We start from the raw sequence: 20,625 nt of genomic DNA on the forward strand, positions 1-20,625 counted from the left end.
AAAGTACACTTTTGGATAAATTCAGGCCATCAGAAGTTTGGCCACCAAAGAAGACCTTCTCACCGTTTGATCATCTAGAAATTTGGAGATATTATAGAGGAGATAACCAGCTTTCCAACACACTTGGAATCAATGCAATCCAACGGTTAGATCTCTAGACATCATCAATGCACTGAAGGCAAATTAACACAGCTCAGTCAAGAACAGAAGCTTTCACCCGCGGCCAAGCTTCTCCCCACCGCGGCTCAGCCTCCTTCACTCGTGGTGGACCTATGTCCGAACCTCAAAAGCCCAAATAAGGCCCAAGACACTTCCTGTACCCATTTTACAAGCCCTAGACGCCCAAACTTAAAGAAACACTATAAATACTCAATTTTAGGTCTTTTGTAGAGAGCCTTTTTCTTCTCTTTGAGAGAGAACTCATTTGTAGCTTTAGGTTTTATTTTTATGCATCTGTAGAAGCTTTTCATCGCCATACACTGTCTTCAATAAGAGAAGTTTTTCTGCAACTTTTTTTTCTTTACTTTACTACTTTCTAGTTCTTAAACCGATGATGATGTCAAGCTCAGCCATGTCTGAGTAGTCACCGAGTTGAGTGAAGGGACCATCAAAGGGGATCCTATGTTTGAATGACATCTAGGTTATTAGGTTAAAGGATTTCAATTTTTAAATGATTCTCCCATTCATCCAAATCTCAAAGCAGTAACTCTGGATTGATCACTCCTAGGTTAAATCCGAGTCACGAGAGTGTTGTATCTTAGCTGCATGAACTGGATCTTATGGACGTTACCGTCTTAGGAGACAAAATCTACCTACGGAGTATACGTAAGCCAAGATGGATTCCGATCTGAAATGCATGATCTTGTTATGGCATGAGAGCGAGAGTTAATTGCCATGAACAAGTGATTAGATGATTAGGGTGGCGAGAGTTGGCTAATCTTATAAGTGTCTATCCTAGTTTCAGAGTCATAGAAAATCTTTAACTAAATTCCCTGTGTTTTAGAACATGGACCCCTAAAGATGAACGCTAATCCCAGCGCCGTTTTTCATATAATTTTCAACCGATGTCGTCTACTTGCCGGACATGCACTAAAATCTCATTTCAGAATCTCTCATGAGCAAACATGGATGCAGCATCAAGCTGGAAGGTGATACGCTGATACTAATGAAGAATAAGATGTTTTTGGGAAAGGGTTATGTTTATGATTGGTTGCTTAAGATGTCCACTGAGGCAGTGATTCGTAAAAACAACGTAACCAAGGCTTCTACCTCAAAGAACCCTAAGATGAATAACAAGAAACCAGTTGCTTATTTGTCTGAGTCTTTCAACTTTTGGCACAAACATTTAGGACATGTCAATTCAAGTCTGTGAGTACATTGATGAACATGAATCTTATTCCAAAATACAAAATAAGCAAATACAAATGTGAAGTTTGTGTCCAAGCCAAACTCACTAAAACGTCATCACCAAGCATGGAAAGAACAACCAAGCCTCTAGGTTTAATTTGGCAAAACAAAATTTGTTCAGGTTCAGATAATTAAATTTTAGGGAGTTGAGGTACTTATTTTCACACTAAGATTCTCAGGTATTAATCGGTACCAGTTCTCGCTGATCAAGAACTCACTAGCCACTTTCCTCTTTAGATTGTGATGTATCTACTCAGGCTGGTGATATTGTATACTATGGTGTTCTACGTATGATTTTAGATGTTCAATATCCGAGAATACTAGGTTTGAGATGCGTCACATTTTTATGTGACTGGTATGACCAATTACCTGGAAGCGGTGTGGGACACGGTTAATTTGGGGTTACATCAATACCGAGGAGTACACAATTCTAGAAATACGATCTATTTATACTTGCTTCACAAGAAGACCAGGTTCGTTTAAACATTTTTACTTTTGCTGATTCGAATTTAACATTTATTTATATAAATTTTGAGCCACTAAAATTTTATATGACATTGTGTAGGTATGCTATATTCTCTTTCCTCGTGTGACAAACAAGCAAGACCGGTGGATTACTGTGATCTTGTCCAAAGGGGTACGATTCAGGGGATTTTGGACACAAACCCCTTCAACAAAGTTCAGGAGGTTTAGGCTCCATCGAACATTCTCTTGAGGTCAACCTTGTTGTTGATTTGACAGTAGATGCAGACGATCGGGTATTTGAAGATTCTGAAGAAGATTTTGATGAATTTTTTGAAGAACCGGATTCAGTGGCGTCAGATCATTCTTCTTCGGATACGGATAGTTGTATGTTTCAATGATTGGTTTAAAACAAATGTAATTTTTTTTAAAATATGCCTTAACACTATTTTTTTTAAACATGTTTTATTCTCTTATCACAAATATTTTTATACTTTTCCGTTAAGATTTTTTTTGAAACTTTAGCATGTAAAATATATTCCAAACACTAAAAAAACATATTTATGGTTACTTTGAATAAAATATCCAACTTAAAACCCATATTTCCAACCCAAAAACCATGTTTCTAAAATATCCGTCAGAAATCTGTCTGTAATTTCTAACGCTTTTGTGACGGACATAGTCATTTTCGATGGATTTTCGACGGCTATAGTACTTTTGTGTATATTTAAGGTTTATGATTTAGAAAATTAAAAAAGGTTTACATCTCCATTTCATATCTACAAAAGATGCAAAATAACCAACATCTTAATCAGCTAATGATTTCATATTTTTTAAAAACAACTTTTCCACTTAACATCTAAATCCTATACTTTTTCTTATACTTATACTAACACAATCTTCCAAAACTCAAGAAATTTAGAAATCCATTTTTATTAAGTTTTTCTGAAACTTTAGCATGTACTATATATATAATAAACATTAAAACATGTTTATGGTTGATTTGAACAACTTTCCAAACACCAAAACAGTGTTTTTAGAAAGACCGCAGGAAATCCGTATTAAAATAGATCCATCATACCTTTTCAAGAAAAACATCAGAAAGTGTCAGCAATCTCCTCAATACACAAATATAGATGTAAGCAAAACAAAAATTATCTTTTTATTTTTTGGAAAATTTTGCAACCGCTACATTAAAATGGATTTTCCAGATGAATACATACACTGGATTCATCTCTGCATATCTTCAGCCTCTTTCTCAGTTCAGCTAAACGGTGAGTTGGCAGGTTATTTTGGAAGCTCTAGAGGCCTGAGACAAGGCTGTTCTCTGTCCCCATATCTCTTTGTGATATGTATGAACGTGTAATCCAAAAGACTTGACAAGGCAGCTTTGGATAAAAGAATTGGTTATCACCCTGAGTGTGCTCCATTAGCTCTTACACACCTGTGTTTTGCTGATGATCTGTTGGTGTTTGTGGAAGGGGAAAAGAACTCCATTGTAGAAGCTCTAGCGGTATTTGATGATTTTGCTAAACACTCTGGTCTCCGCATCAGCATTGAAAAGTCCACGGTTTATATGGCAGGGATCACAGCTGCAGTTCGAGAGGACATCCTTTCTGAATTCCCTTTCGAACAAGGAGTGTTACCTGTTCGCTACTTAGGACTACCTTTGACGACAAGGAAGATGACAAAAACGGATTACATACCTCTGCTGGAAAAAATTCAGCTGAAGATAAACACATGGACTGCGAGAGCCCTCTTATTTGGGGATCGCTTGCAGTTAATTCGCTCAGTATTTTATAGTCTAATCAATTACTGGATGGCCGCTTTCCGTCTTCCCAAGGCCTGTATACGAGAAATCGATAAGATATGTGCAGGATTTTTATGGTCTGGACAAGAGCTCAACGGACAAAAGGCTAAAGTTGCATGGGATATTGTATGCTCACCAAAAAAGGAAGGAGGGTTGGATCTGAAACCTTTAGACGAAGTGAACAAGGTATGTGTGTTAAAACTTATCTGGCGGATTCTTTCGTCCAGAGACTCTCTGTGGGTCAGTTGGATACACAAGCATCTGATCAAGCAAACTACCTTCTGGGCGGTGAAAGACACAACCAGTTTAGGGTCATGGATATGGCAAAAGATCTTGAAGTATCGGGAGATGGCAAAGGGTCTGTATCGAGTTGAGGTTCGAAACGGTTATCACACAGCTTTTTGGTACGACAACTGGAGCACAAAGGGTTGTCTGTTTGAGGTTTTTGGGTTCAGAGGCTGCATCGATTTGGGTATCTCCATAAACGCCACACTTGGAAGTGCTATGGAGGGTACAAGGAGAAGGAGGCATCGTAACACCCTTCTACAGCAAATAGAGGAGGAAATACGAGCCAAAAAGGGGACACACGTGATCACGAGGAGACAGATATCCCAATGTGGCGGGTAACAGATGGGACTTTCAAAACAGACTTCAGTTCGAAAGCAACATGGGAGCTCATAAGGACACCAAAAGCTCAATGGAATACCCACAAAGGCATTTGGTTTCCTTCAGCTACTCCCAAATTCGCATTTATTACATGGCTGGCAGCAAAAAACAGGCTTGCGACGGGTGAACGTATGGCGAAATGGAACATCAACGTAAACACAGGTTGCTCCTTCTGCAGCGAACCAGTAGAAAGTCGAGAACATCTGTTTTTTGAATGCTCATACACAGGGGAAATATGGGAGACATTAATGGGAGGTGTCATGGAACCTGACTTCACCAAAAATTGGGCAGAGGTGCTAGACCAAATCATCCACCAGAGGACCACCAGAACAAAAAGTTTTCTTCTGCAATATACTTTCTAAGCAACGATCCATACAATATGGAGAGAGAGAAACAACAGGCGCCATGGAGAAGTACCTAACCCTGCAGCTGTGGTATGCAAAAAAAATCGATGTAATGGTCTGAAACAGACTAACAACGATGAGACAAAGCATAGGCAGATGCAAGTATGACGACGGATTGCAAACATGGTTTGCAACAAGAAAAAGTCCTTAGATTGGAAAAAAGCTCTGTTTTACAATTAAAAGCTCTGTTTTTTGTTTTTTTTTTCTGATTCACAAAAACTGGATCCTGTAAAAAGTCTATTTTTTCTTGAATATAATTTAACATATTATTAAAAAAAAAGGTTATAAATAAACTGTTTTTAGATATTATATGATATTGGTGAAGATATATGTGTTTATATATATAAATATATTATATTATACAGATTTCTTTAAGTGGAGAAAGGAGAGAGATGAGAGGGAAAGAAGACGTAAAGAGAGAAGAAAGTTTTCTTTCACTTATGTGAATTAAGTTACAAAGAGGGGTAAGTAGCTTATTTATAAGCAAAGTAAAAACATAAAATAATGTTATCACTTTTACAGAAGCGGTGAAACATTGTAGATAATTATCTCCATATTATTATTATAATACTTTCCCTTAATTATTTATTAATGTTTATAAATTACGATTTGGTTTGTTAAAATTTTTATCATGGAAAAACCTAATAGAATAAAAACCATGATAAAGAAAAAAGAGTACAGTAATGCAATTTCCTTCTAAACTGATGGATATAATGTTTTCTTCATAAATCCCGCAAATAACGCATTCCGATACTTTGAATATGCTTTCTGAATATTATAGTAGGAAGCACCTTTGTAAAGAGGTCTGCCGCATTGTTACTTGAACGAATATACTGGATATTGACTTCTTGATTTTTCTCGAGCTCTTGAGTATAAGAGAAAAATCTTGGAGGAATATATTTCGTTCTATCACTCTTAATGTAGCCTTCTTTTAGTTGAGCGACACATGCAGCATTATACTCGAACAATTTTGTCGGCTCTTTGTTGATGACTATTCCGCTTGCTTCTTGTATATGATAAGTCATAAATCTGAGCTAAACCATTCTCTACATGCCTCATGAAACGCAATAGTTTCTGCATAATTTGAGGAAGTGGCGACTAATGTTTGCTTTTGAGAACGCCAAAAGATTGCGGTTCCTCCAAACGTTAAAACATATCTGGTTTTCGACCGAACTTTATGAGGATCTGATAAATAGCCTGCATCTGCAAAACCGACTAAACCAAGTTTGGAGTTTCTAGGATAAAATAATCCCAAGTCAATTGTTCCTTGAAGATAACGGAAAATATGTTTTATTCCATTCCAATATCTACGCGTAGGGGACGAACTATATCTTGCAAGTAAATTTGTAGCAAATTCTATATCCAGTCGGGTACAATTCGCAAGATACATAAGTCCACCAATAGCGCTCATATAAGGTACTTCATGACCTAATATTTCTTCGTTATCTACACAAGGCCAAAACGGATTTTTTTCCGTATCGAGAGATCGATTAACCATTGGAGTACTCAAAGGAATCGCTTTATCCATACAAAAGCGTTTTAATATCCTTTTAGTATAATTTGATTGATGTACGAATATACCATCGGGAATGCTCTATTTGTAATCCAAGAAAAAACTTTGTCTTTCCGAGATCTTTCATTTCAAATTCGTCTTTCATATGAGTTCTTGCATCATCAATCTCTTTTTGAGTTCCAATAATGTTTAGGTCATCCACAGAAACAGCAATGATCACGAATCCTGACGAAGATTTCTTAATAAAGATGCAAGGGAAAATTACATTATCTACATATCTTTTTTTAGTAAATATTCGCTTAAGCGATTATACCACATGTGTCCGGATTGTTTTAATCCGTAAAGTGATCGCTGTAATTTGACCGAATATATTTCTTTTGATTTGGAACTTAATGCTTCAGGCATTTTCACTCCTTCTAGGATTTTCATATAGATATCATTATCAAGTGATCCATATAAATAGGCTGTCACAACATCCATTATATACATTTCTAGATTCTTAGATGCCGCAAGACTCATCAAATATCTAAATGTAATGGCATCCATAACCGGAGAATATGTTTCGTCATAATCAATTCTCGGTCTTTGAGAAAATTGTTGAGCGACAAGTCGGGCTTTATATCTTGTCACCTCATTTTTCTCATTTCTTTTCTCATAAAAACCCATTTGTACCCAACCGGCTGTACATCTTTAGGTGTTGTGACAATAGGTCCAAAAACTTTTCTTTTATCAATTCCGTTACTATAGCCATATTCCACTTCTCCCAATCAGATCTTTCCTGGCATTCCAATATGGACCTTGGATCTGGATCATCAATTTCTTATTCAATTTCTTTGCATACAGAGAATTGAGAATATTCTATCATTTTCTTCTATTTCATCTCTAGCCCATAATATTCCATCGTCGGCGTAATTAATGGAAATTTCATGTTTTTCTTCGTCATTTTCGTCTTCAGGACATTTCTCTGTATGTTGTTATTCTGGACCATTTTCATTTTTTTCCCAATTTCTTTTTCTTTCGGATATTTGTATCCTTTGAGCCAATCGACCTTCCCCTCTTCAACTGAACTTTGGGTTCGTATGCTATTTTCCATCATTTTGTTCTTCTGGAACATTGATTCTTGATGGAACATTTGCAGCGGATATATATGACTTTGTCACCCTTTTCGTATCTGTGAAAGCATCTGGTAATTCATTTGCCATATTTTGTAAATGGAATATTTTCTAAAGTTCGAGTTCACGTTGTTTCGTAGGAGGATCAAGGTGCAACAAGGATGGTGTGCATCATGTAACATCTTTTGGAACTTCTTTAATTCCCCCCCCCTCCCAACGCTGGAAATCATCTTCATTAAAATGGCAATCGGAAAAATGTGCCGTAAACATATCACAAGTTTGCGGTTCAATATACCTAATTATACTTGGTGACGTATAACCGATATATATTCTCAATCTTCTTTGCGGCCCCATTTTTTAATTTTTGTGGCGTGGCTATCGGAACATAAACCGCACAGCCGAAAACAAGCAGGTGGGATACATTTGGCTCCTGGCCAGATACTAATTGTATTGGGGAATATTTATTAGACAAACTCGGTCTTATCTGAAGCAATGCCGCTGCATGCAAGATAGCATGACCCCATACTGAAATTTAGAGCTTTGTTCTCAATATTAATGGTCTAGCAATGAGTTGTAACCGTTTAATCAATGACTTAGCCATGCCATTTTGTGTGTGAAGATGGGCAACAGGATGTTCAACATCAATTCCCATTGACATACAATAATCATTAAAAGTTTGAGAAGTGAATTCACCAGCGTTATCAAGCCTTACTTTCTTTATCGTATAATCAGGGAACTGTGCTCTCAACCTGATTATTTGGGCAATGAAAATTGTGAAAGCCGTATTTCTTGTTGTCAATAAACATATATGTGACCATCTACTGGATGTGTCAATTAATACAGTAAAACCTCTATAAATTAATAATGTCGGATCATGATATTTTATTAATTTATCGTGATATTAATTTATTTAAAAAATTCAATTTTTGCCAATTTTCTTCTTAAATTTTCTTTCAAATGATGTTCTATTTAAGAACGTAAACTCATATGCTTATAAAATCACATGCACAAACTTAAAATTATGATTACTAATCATAACAATCGCAATAGAATAGTTGTTTCTATTTGTTAATTGTGAACTGAATTATCTATGTAAGAATATAAATGTTTGTTAGTACAAAATTTAGAAAAAAATATAGCTATTATCTTTAATGTGCTAAAATTGAAGTCAATACTATAATATATTTTGTAATAGTTACGTGTAAGAAAATCAATTATCACATCTAATTTTTTTTCAAAATTTTAAATGGAATTTAAGAAAAATAACATTAAAAGTTTATGATTTTCAATAAAATTTCAAACTTAAATAAAAAAAAACAACACATTAATCATATTTTACTATATTATATCTTACCTTATATATATACACACAAAGATTTTTATAATTATTAATTTATGTTTATTTTGGGACCATATATTTACATAGGAATTTCAAAAAATTTATTATCTTATTATCTTATCGAATTTGATGGTTTTTTACACTGGTCCAACTCGGGACCAGTGAAATTTATCAATTTATAATAATTATTAATTTATCGAGTATTAATTTGTAGAGGTTCTACTGTACCATAAAATATTGAAATGGCCCGCATGGTGGATGAATATGCCCACAGATATCACCATGTATTACTGGAGATTCATTCCCGATTATGAGTATTTCTTGAGAACAAGTATTACATATAAATTCTCTCTATTGAAAAATCTTTTGGTTTTTCAACAGATAGCCATTAGAATTTTCTGCAATTTTCCGCATCATGACTGAACCAGTGTGCCATAATTGTTCATGCCAGATTTTGAGTGTACTTGTAAACTTCGGGTTTACCATAACATATGATTCAGTCATATTATCCTTGTGGAATATACTCCTGTTGATAATGCTGGTAATACTTCTAGTATAACTTTTTTCTCCGAAATAACTGATGTAATGCAAAGATATTCAATGCCATTCTTATTCATAGTTTCTATGTGATATCCATTTCAGCGGATATCTTTAAAATTTAACTAATTTCTGTAAGATCTAGGGGAATATAACGCATCATTTACTTCAAATTTTGTTCCCCTTGGCATTGAAAAACTGACTCTTCCGGAGCCCATAATAATTTTTGCATTACCAATTATTGTATTCATGCTTCTGACGGAATCTTTTATTTTAAGAGAGGAGAAATACTTTTTATCCTTTAATATTGTGTGCGTTGTAGCACTGTCTGCCAGACATATATCTCTATCCTCGATCTTAATCTTTGACATTTTCTGAATTCAAGATATTCATAAAAGATGAATAAATATAGCAAAACAAAAGAGTATATATTACAATAAAAACCTTTTTTACAACAAAAGATACATTTTTAAACACTAGATTTTATATTTTATTTTCATACTATGTATACATCATGTCACATCGTCTTATTCGGGAATATTTTACTCGTTTTGTTTTTCGTTGATATCTTCGGGATCAACCATGAAATCAGAAATATCGAGATTTGTATCATCACTTATACCATTAAAAGAAAGACTGGATTCTCTATGGATGAAGTTGGTTTCACCTTCTTTTCCTTTCGCCTTTTGTGATTCTTGGTACAGATCAGCTAAATGTTTTGGCGTACGACAGATACATGACCAATGTCCTTTCTTGCCGCATCTGTAGCAAGCATTCTCATGTTTCTTGCTACCAACTTCATTACCTTGAACTTTTTGTTATTTCTTCCATCGTTGAAATCATCAGGACGGAATCTTCTTCCTCGTCCACGTCCTCGGCCACGTCCAAAACCTCGTCCACGACCACGATCATTTCCTCGACCGTGTCCACGTCCACTTTGCCAATTTTCATGGCTTGACGATGCAACTTTCACTTCTGGGAATGGAGTTGATCCAGTTGGACGAGTTTGATGGTTTAAAATCACGACCTGCTTATTTTGTTCTGCCAGCAATAGAACTTGCATTAACTCTGAATACTTCTTGTATCCGTTTGCCCGGTACTGTTGTTCCAGGACTACATTTCCCGGATGAAATGTTGAGAGCGTTTTCTCAATCATATCATGATCACTTATCTGTTCACCACATAACATTTTCCTATAAGTGAATCCAAATAAAGCGGAATTATACTCACTAACGCTCTTATAGTCTTGAAACCGGAGGTTCAACCAGTCATGTCTAGCCTTTGGTAAGATCAAATATTTCTGGTGATCAAACCTATCTTGGAGTGATTGCCAAAGATCTGCAGGATCTTCTTTCGTGATATATTCATCTTTTAAACCATCGTGGATATGGTGGAATAAAAAGATAATGGCTCTCGCCCTTTTCACTTCAGGAGTTGTTTTTGTTTTATCGATGGTATCAAGGAACTGATTTCCTTTTAGATGCATCCTTACAGCTACTGCACATCTCATATAATATCTTCCGGAAATATCAATGGTAGTAATCTCGAATTCGACATGATAACTGTAATCAATATAACAATTTATAAATTTAGTTATAATCCAATTTTAAAATTCTGATTTAATAAAACATGATAAAATTTTAGAATTCGTAAACATAATAAAACTGAATTTAAAATACTGAATTTAAAATAATAATAAACAGAAAATAATTAACAATAATTAATAGAATTTAAAGAACAATAATTAAAATAATTAAAATAAATACTCGTCTTCTGGACGAGATTAATTATGTTGTTCTTCAGGAACGTTTTTATATATCTTCTTGATATATATTTTTCATATAATTCTTCTGGAACTTCTTTTCATATATGTTTTTGGGATATTTTTTTTCAATTATGTTTTTTGGACATAACATATGTTTCTTAGTTCTTCAGAAACTTTTCTTAAATGTCTTCGAACATTTATTATATGGAGGCAGTGATCTGAAGAGACATCTACCATATGATCATAAGCTAACCATATATTTGATCTGAGGAGATATAGTCTGCCATATGATCATAATCGTTAAGGTATAGTCTCCATAACGATCAGTTTGAATTAAACATAAACGTAACTGGATTAAACATAAATTAAACCTCACTTTTTCGGTATACAAACAGTTGGTAATAATATTTTAAATATTATGTGATATTGATGAAGATATATGTGTTAATATATATATATATATATTACATTATACAGTTTTCTTTAAGTGGAGAAAGGAGAGAGATGAGAGGGAGAGAGACGTAAAGAGAGAAGAAAGTTTTCTTTCACTTATGTGACTTATGTTACAAAGAGGGGTAAGTAGCTTATTTAAAGGCAAAGTAAAAACATAAAATAATGTTACCGACTTTTACAGAGGCGGTGAAACATTGTAGATAAATCTCCATATTATTATTATAACAACTGTATTATATGAAAAGTTCAGATTTTCTTCAACCATCTCTTGAATATAGACAGATTCATGACACTGGCTCATGTAAAGGCAGACGACACTAATATTTTAGAAGTATCTAGCAAAGCATGAGGACAGTGAACTAGAACCACCAAAGAGGCAACGTCTAATAGTTTATAATTTTCTCGCAGCAAACGTGGAAAGTCAAGGGACGTGTCGTTGAGTTAAGAATCTTCCGTTTCCGGTTATCAGTACCCGAATCCGATGTACCAAGTCTATATCAAATGGCTAACCCAGGAGGTCAAAGTACATGGCAAAAAGCTCGAGAAAACGGAGCAGCGGCATGAACGATTGGGGACCACTCACAACACGACCTGAGATGAGTTAGCCAAGATGAAAGAAATTATAAAGTCGAGCTTTCTGGATATATTTAAATAGTTTTGGTTTTTTTATATTCCAAAATGTTTTTTTTAAACAACTTATGTTTTGGAATTTAAATTTTAAGAAATAATTGATCTTTGATTTATTACATAATTATTTTTTAATTAATTATTAATTATTTTAGTTAAAAATATAGTATTAATAAATTATATTGTTTTATTAAGATATTTAAACCGTCGGAAGGTCGTTGGAAATAGCCCGTCAATAATCCGTCAGAAATGGATTTGTCAAAAATCCATCAAAAATATTATCCACAGAGTATGTTCGACAAAATTCTGACGGATGCTTTCCAACGACATTCCAATGGTTTAGTAACAACAGGTTCCGACAATAATCTGTTAGAAATCCATCAAAATATCACCATACAGTATAAGTTGTTGGAAAGCGGTCGAAAAAATGAAAACGGTTGTCATAAAATCTTGTGGAAGGATGTCGTGCATAATCCATCGGATATATTTGACTAGTTTCCGATGAATTTTATTCTGTCAAAAATTTCCGACGGATTATTTATCGATGGTTAATTTCCGACAAGCTCAAACCGACATATTTGGTTGGTCGCTAATCTATAAGAAATAGTCATTTTCGATGGAATACAAATGGCTGTCGAAATCTGGGTGTTTTTTTTTGTTATGACAACCCATGAACCCAAGCATCAACTACAGAGAGATGCTCAAAAACTTTAGCATCAAACCAATGCCTGGCATAGATTACTATATTCTTGAGACACTTGGGATTAGAGAAGATGTGATCTGGTATCTCGATTTACTCTGACTTCGACCATTGATGGAGTTTAATACCCTGCATATTAAGATCTTACTCGGGAGTTTTTAGCATCAGTCACTATGTGCTACAAGAATAAGGCTAACCCGAGAGCTTTGGATGGTACACTTTCTTTCTCTATTTAAGGACATCCTCATTTAACACTCACAATTCCGAGCTTTGTGAAGCTATGTAGCTGTCTTATCTCGATGAGATCAATCTCGTGAAAGATACTGAGGAAGATTTGTGTGGGTTCATGGGACAAGGAGTTTATGACAAGAGAAAGTCCAAATCTTCTCTCCTCACTCACCCTGCAATATGTTTTGTGCATAAGCCCTTGGCACACACAATCTTCTCAAGGACCATTCTAGCGAATGTTCTCAGGCCCGAGCTTGTCACTCTTCAGCTACCATACCCATATCATCCTCGATTTGCTTGCTTTGCATGCATTATTGGGAAGAACTTAGTGAAGGTGAAGCAGAAGACCCTTACTTCAGAATGCCAAGACCCTTCACTAGCTTTTGGGAGTATCAATACTGCAATCATGCATGTCGCTGGAGTAGATCTGTCGACCAAAGCTCCTCTTCCTGAAGACTGGTTTGACTTATCTCAGTTTTCCTGGGGGCGCACCATCTCAAGCGCGAGAATTGACCCAGATGGATTTGGGTACAAGTACTTCTCTAACTCAGGTTAGTACCAAATCATCTTCAAACCATCTGTCCCCCTTTTACCATACATTGTTGGCAAGTACTTAGTTGGCAAGGCCAAGAGAGAAGCAGGTACACCACGCCTCAGACTCCAGTCTGCACCAGCACTATCTGTGCACCATCTGCTCATGCTAGTTCATCACACATACGTGACTCCGACACCAACGCAGGATACACTTCCTTTAGAAGAACCACCAGTTCGATGAAGACTCGTCTGCAACAGAGATCGATAGCAGTCGTTCATCATAACCACACCCTCATAAACACGGGTCTATTGACATTTTGTTTTTTTGTTATATATTATTGAAAGCTATTTTTCTTTATCTTTTTATTGCATCTATTTTTTTCCTTTCACCATTTTTTTTACACTGAGGACAGTGTGATTTAAGTTTGGGTGAAGATGTTTATCTCGTTACTGAATTTTTTTTTTATCTTATTTTCTTACATTTTCTTCTATTTTTCTTTTTAAATTCTTGTAACCTTAGACCTTTAAGTATTTTTAGGAATGTTTGAGACAAAACTACGTTGATTTTGGCTAGTATGCTTTTATGCTATTTTTCATGTCAGCTTTTTTGTGATTTAAGACTAGACTAGGAGGTAGCTAGAGTACTTGCAATGCTAACTCTCATGGCAATTCTTTCTAACAAGATATTCTACTTCATTTGATTTGAACCTAATCTGGAATCTAATTTCCTCATCATTGATTATAGGCGAGACAACGAGTCAGGCATTAATTTTTAATTTAATTATTGAGTTATCAATTTTAAAATTTAATTATATTTTAAAATGAAAAATATTAAATAAGAATAAAATAAAATTAATATTAAAAATAATTTTTTTTAGCAGTAACAGTTTCATTTATTTCAAATTTGGATTACAAAGTAATATAAAAATTTCACAAAAATATTACATAAAGTCATAAGCAGATATGTGCGCCATATAGTGAAATATGATGCTTTCCAAATAGTGAATAAGATAAAAGTCGTTAAGGAAATATGAAATCTGTTATTTTTTTATCTGTAATTGAGCTTTATCTGATGTGAAAACATGTGTACCAGTAGCATCTCTCGGCTAAACTTTTGAATTGCATACCACATAAAAAACCTTATGCTTTCGATAATAGTTCCAAACTTTCGATAATCTGATACCAATGTTTCTGTATCAGTGTCTTTGTTAAATATATTGACTTTGATCTTTAAATTCAAACATCGTTTCCAGATTATGATTATAGTTTTCTCTTTCTTTAAAGAATTTCCATGATCCCATTCTTGATAATTTTCTAAAAGCACTCTCCTCCATGGTTGTGGCCAAAGAAATTGTTTCCCACGCAAATAACCGCCTTTGGTGAGAAAGTCTAATGAATAGAAGCCTCAACCAACAGCGCCGATACCCAAATCCTAAAAATCCCTTAAGAATGCAAAGATGTTGTTTTCACAAATTGGAATGAACACCAACATAGAAGAACCAAGTCACCGATGTCACTTGTGTATTTCACGGAGACTAAGAGTAGAACACACAGAAGTGCTAAAACACTATTGCCTTTTATTAAGAATCACTTAGACAATCCCTTAGATCTAGCTAATCATAATTACACGACCTTGCAACTACAACTGACCAATTCTTAATCTACCCAACCTAAACACAGCAACAGCTGTGTAACTAAGACAATGAAACACTCACCAAAAACCCTAGTCTCTGTAGCGATAACTAGGCCATAAGCCCAACAAGAAAAAAACATACCACGGGCCCAACATCACATTTTAATACAGCACATATGCGCCCATCACAAACACTTGGAGAAAAATGGATCAAGGTCCCCATGCGAGCTAAGGAGAAAATACATACCACTCGACTGTGTAACACATACCAAATAATCATATAAGTGGTCTGTGAGAGCTGCACTGGGGGAAAGGTCACTGCATCAAAATCTGAATAACGAGTACGAGAAACCTTTAAGAGAAATCAACCTGAGAGCTCAAGAATGCAGCATACCCTTAGCCAATGAGCTTTCACACCCTTGATTGACCAGAAAGCACTGTTCCCACACCAGACAAGGATGCACAAGTACACCTGAGGACTTGACTTGACATAGATCCTCAACGGTTGATAACACCGGATTTTGACCATATTTATGGATCACTTTAATATCTTTTACAGGTGTTTTTACTCCATTTTCAAAGGTTTTCAAAGAATTTATATGTTTCCGGATTTTAAAAGACTTTTCAGGTAATTTGGGATAAAGAGGCACAAATTGGAACAAAAAGACTCTTTGGATCAATGCATACCGTCAGAACTCTCATGGACAGACGAAGATCTTCTCACCGTCTGATCACCCTAAAAATTGGACAACTTATAGAAGAATCAACCAGCTTTCAAATGCACTTGGTTTGGAGACATTCCAACGGTTGGATCTCAAGATATTCCATTTGCCCCGGAGCCACTCGAAGACGGCCAGCAAGTCACGCGACCGCGGCCAACAGCCTATTTCCCGCGGTCAGAAGCCTCCCGACCACGGCCAACCACCAAATCCCCGCGGTCACGTCACTCCCGACTGCGGCCATCAAGTTCCGAATTAAAGCCCATATTTCTGAAGCCCAAAGTCATTATCAGCCTCAATTCCGGAACCCTAGAGACCATGGAGTATTGAAGACTATAAATACTTGTCATTTAGGTCGTTTTTAGAGACGACCATTCATACTTTACAAAAACCCTTTTCCTTCAGCCGTTTTTATGCGATTTTTGTAGAAGATTGTTTCAAGTCCGAGTTCTTCAATAGAGAAGCTTTCTTCATCTCTTTTCTCTACTGTTTTTCATTACTTTTATTAAAACTAATGATGATGTTGACCTCAGCCATGTCTGAGTAGATCCCGAGTTGGGATTAGGGTTCCTGAAAGGGGCTCTCATAATCGATTAAGACATCTAGGTTTATAGATCTGGGATTTCGACCTGTTCTCTGTTTATTCTTGTTGTTATTGCATGTATGCTTGACTGATCACCTAGTATCTGATCTAGATAGTTAGTGTTGCGAAAGTTTTCATTAAGTATCAGCCCTAGAATGAAACAGGCAATTTTTCCGTAGGAGTGGAAACCTACCTGCGGCGAGATCGTGAGTATTGACGAGTCTTGTGCAGCTCTTGCGTTCTCTCCCTTCCAGGGCCAGAGTGGAAACCTACTGGTCAGGGTTGCGAGAAACAATTGGTTATGCTCACGACAGTGACATAGTCATACCGCCGTACTCTAGCTCTAGAACCCTATATATCGATATCCGTCAATCCCAATCTATCTACCCTAGTGTCAAAACCGATTATGATCCCTTAGAGTTCCCAAAAGCTCAGCATTTTTAGCCATAGTTTACAAATCAATCGATTTTTATTTGCTTATTTAGATCTGCTTTTCAATTGCCTTAGTTCGAAATTTACTTGCTTTACTTGCTTTCTATTCGATTTTTCTACTTGCTTTTTAGGATAGATTTATTTGCTTTCTTTTGTTTTAGTTTAATTCGTGATAAACAACCAACCTTTAAAACCAATCTAGTCTAGACATAAAGTTAGAAACCGTAGAAGAATACCAGGCACACAAATCTCTGTGGATTCGATCCCTAAATACTACAACTGATTAGCTGTGCACTTGCGGCTTTCATTTGTTTTTGTTAAGGGTAAAACTTGTTCCCTCACGCAGTGGACACGACATCAAGTTTTTGGCGCCGTTGCCGGGGATTTGTTTGACTGCCTTTTGCTATTTTTCTTGTTTTAACTTCTGTTCTAGATACCTGATCTCTAGTTCTTTCTTAAAAATTTTGCTGAATTATCTTTCCCTTCTTTTGTTTTTCTCTGAATTGCATGAATACCAGGCACAGACCTGTAGAAAACATTCCAATTCTAGACGAGATAGACAGACACGAAATAGAACTTCGAAGACTTAGACGAACGCAAGGAATGGCCAACGACGACCAGCCTGGAGATCCTATTAATCGAACTTTGAATATGGACCAAGACGGGTCCGAACATGGAGAAAATGAAGAGAATGATCACGGAGGAGGTGATCATGCTCGACAAGATGGAGAGGATGATGAGGTTCCTCCAAGAAACCACCAGAACCGCGAGAGAGAAGAACGTGAAGACCTTGAAGCACCCATCAATGCAGCCGATGGTGACCACCAAGGAGTGCAGCCGAATGGACGTATTAACCGCCCTGTTCAGCCAGCAAATCAACACCGAAGACAAGCTAGAAACCATAGCATAGCTGATTTTGATGCACCTACTCAAAATTTTCAGAATCGATCTGCAATTCAAGTCCCATTTCCGAACCGGAATGAGTTTGAAGTCAAGCCTCAAATCATCTCATTGGTGAAGCAAAACCAATTCCATGGAGTTCCTTCCGAACACCCAATGGACCATATCGAGCTCTTTGAAAAAATCTGCAGCATGATGAGAACAAACCAAGTTCCACCAGACTATTTAAAGTGTAAGTTGTTCCCTTTTTCATTAGCAGATAAAGCTCACCGTTGGTTGAAATCTTTGCCTGCAGGATCGATTACTAATTGGGAAGAATGTAAAACTGCATTCTTGAACCACTTCTATACTAAGTCAAGGTCAAATCAGTTGAGAACAAAGATCTCAAACTTTCAACAAGGGCCAACTGAATCTTTTTATGAAGCCTGCGAACGTTTTAAGGAGTATGAACGTGATTGCCCTCACCATGGATTTCATGGATCAAGCCTGTTGAACCCATTTTACCGAGTTTTGGAACCAAAATACAAACTTTCACTTGATACAGCTAGCAATGGAGATTTTGGACAAAAGACGATAGCCCAAGGAAGAGCCCTCATCAAAAATTTGGCTCAAGCCAATAGCAATGATTGTCCTGAATACGATAGATCGACAAAGCAAACCGGTACAGACAATAAGGAGATAACCGAGTTGAAGAACATGATGAGCCAGCTTCTGAAGAGCAACAATCGCCTAATCCATGCTTGTGAGACCAACAATGGCGCAGAAGATGAAGGACCTAGTGATATTGATCACATTAATCAGGCCTTTCAAGAAGAAGATGTGAACTATGTAGGAGCACTGGTGCCATATCAAAATCGCTCCAACAATGGTAACAACAACAACTTTCGGAATGCGAATTACAACAATCTCTCTTACCGCAATCCAAATGTGGAGAATCCTCAAGATCAGTACTACCCACCTCAGCAAAAATCCTTCCAAAACAAGTTTCAAGGTGGAAACTTCGGAGGAATAGTACCATATCAACCGTGACAACCATATAACTACCAAGGTACGGGTTTTAACAATCAATTTGTACAACAGCAGGGAGTCACGACGAACCAGCTAGCTTCACAAATCGGTAGACTTGAACAGTCCATCCAGCAGCTCGTTATGACGAACGAAAAAACATCTAAAGACGTGAACGTGAAAGTCGATTGCATGTACAATGATCTGAACGGTAAGTTCGAATCTTTATCTTCGCACGTCAAAAAGCTAGACGTGCAAGTCGCCCAAACAGCCGACTCTATGAAGAGGCAAAGTGGAGTTCTTCCAGGAAGAGTTGAAGATAACCCTAAGAAGTTTTGCAACGCCATAACCACATTGCCCGAAGGAGAGGCCAGAACCGATGGAAAGAAAGAAGAAACCCCAATCTTTGTACCACTGTACAAAGATGTCGATGCCAAGCAGCCACCATTTAAGGTATCTGAACGATCACCGTTTCAAAGGCTTACAAAAACCGATGATCCGGGACGTTTTGTTTTCCAATGTTTCATTTCAGGAATCAAGTTTACAGACTGCCTGTGCGATTCCAGAGCCAATGTCAACATCATGTCAAAGATATTTGCCGAGAAATTGGGCATAAAAACCTTAAGGACATCGACGATTAAGGTTATCTTTGGGGATTCATCTCAAAAAGATACTGAAGGGGCGATTCATGATCTACAAGTTCTAGTGGGAGATAAGATTGTTCCAGCTGATTTCCAAGTCCTGGAGATGGATAAAGATAAGGAGAGGCCACTCATTTTCGGGAGACCATTCCTAGCTACCGTAGGAGCAGTAATCGATCACGCACACCGGCATGCTGTTTTCCTCAATGTGGATCGCAGAAGGTACTACCCGACTATCCTAGACGATTTTCCAAGCAAAGGAAACAGGCCCAAGGAGAAAGAAAAAGAGAAGCCGAAAGCTTTTGCGAAGATCAAGATCATCATTCCACCAGATGCAACATAAACTAGTGAGGACCAAATCCAGGAGCTGATCGAAAACACAAAAAGGGTTCTAAACAATGTTAAAGTCCGGAAGAAGAATAAAGGGAAGAAGACGGCTCCTCAAGGAGAAGAAGTAAAATCTCCAGCTACCGGAAGCGATAAAGGCACATCAAGTGGAGTGCCATTCAAATCAGCCTGATTCTTCATGCCTACGTCGAGCTAAACGACTTAAAACAAAAGAGCTTAATGGGAGGCAACCCATTTAGGTACTCTTTCTTTTAGTTTTCTTTTCCTTTTTACAATTTATGCTTTTTTTCTTTTAAGTTTCAGGTATTTTATAAAAAAAAAACACAAAAAAATCAGAAAATTAGGAAAACCAAGAAGAAAAGGATAGGTTTTTAGCTGCTCGGCCCGGCAAAGACCAGAAAGTTGGACGAAGGACGCAGGAGAAAGAGCCGCGGTCGCGACCAACCGACCCGCAGCCAAGGAAGCATCGACCGCGGCACCGTGAACGTGACCGCGGCCGAGCCCTCAATCACCGCGGTCTCGCGTCTCCTGACCGCGGCCGTTGGTCGTTGAGGTGACAACGCGGAAATCCGCCACTTTTCAAAGTTTCCCGGTGTTACCTGGTGTTTCCCGGTGTTACCTGGTGTTTCTCGGTGATTCCCGGTGATTCCCGGTGATTCCCGGAGTATTCCCAGTAAAACCCGTAAAGATTCTCCGTAAGTTTTAAACTTACCTTATGTGCAAGACAAGAAAGGTAAGTTCCCGTAAACTTAAAAATTTCCCGGAAATTTTCCGTTTTTGCCACAAAAACGCCTTTTAAAGAAAAGA

At 36.9% G+C, this 20,625-nt stretch overlaps 2 protein-coding genes and 1 non-coding gene across 3 annotated transcripts; 1 reads left to right on the forward strand and 2 right to left on the reverse strand.

Annotated features, from left to right (window-relative positions):
• Window positions 1-1,124: 1,124 nt before the first annotated feature.
• Window positions 1,125-4,306, forward strand: LOC112089163. The gene is made up of 5 exons (XM_024160141.1): window positions 1,125-1,148; window positions 1,220-1,368; window positions 3,244-3,865; window positions 3,907-4,037; window positions 4,135-4,306. The coding sequence occupies exons 1-5, from the start codon at window positions 1,125-1,127 to the stop codon at window positions 4,304-4,306; spliced, it is 1,098 nt and encodes a 365-aa protein (XP_024015909.1).
• Window positions 4,307-9,959: 5,653 nt separating this feature from the next.
• LOC112089164 lies at window positions 9,960-10,736 on the reverse strand. Its single transcript, XM_024160142.1, has one exon. It carries the CDS (start codon window positions 10,734-10,736, stop codon window positions 9,960-9,962), a length of 777 nt encoding a protein of 258 aa, XP_024015910.1.
• Window positions 10,737-18,191: 7,455 nt separating this feature from the next.
• LOC112089575 lies at window positions 18,192-18,297 on the reverse strand. The gene has a single exon (XR_002901210.1). It is a non-coding gene; the product is annotated as a small nucleolar RNA R71 (small nucleolar RNA).
• Between the last annotated feature and the right edge of the window lie 2,328 nt (window positions 18,298-20,625).

Source organism: Eutrema salsugineum, unplaced genomic scaffold, assembly GCF_000478725.1.
Source record: "Eutrema salsugineum unplaced genomic scaffold, Eutsalg1_0 scaffold_12, whole genome shotgun sequence".
Taxonomy (NCBI): domain Eukaryota; kingdom Viridiplantae; phylum Streptophyta; class Magnoliopsida; order Brassicales; family Brassicaceae; genus Eutrema; species Eutrema salsugineum.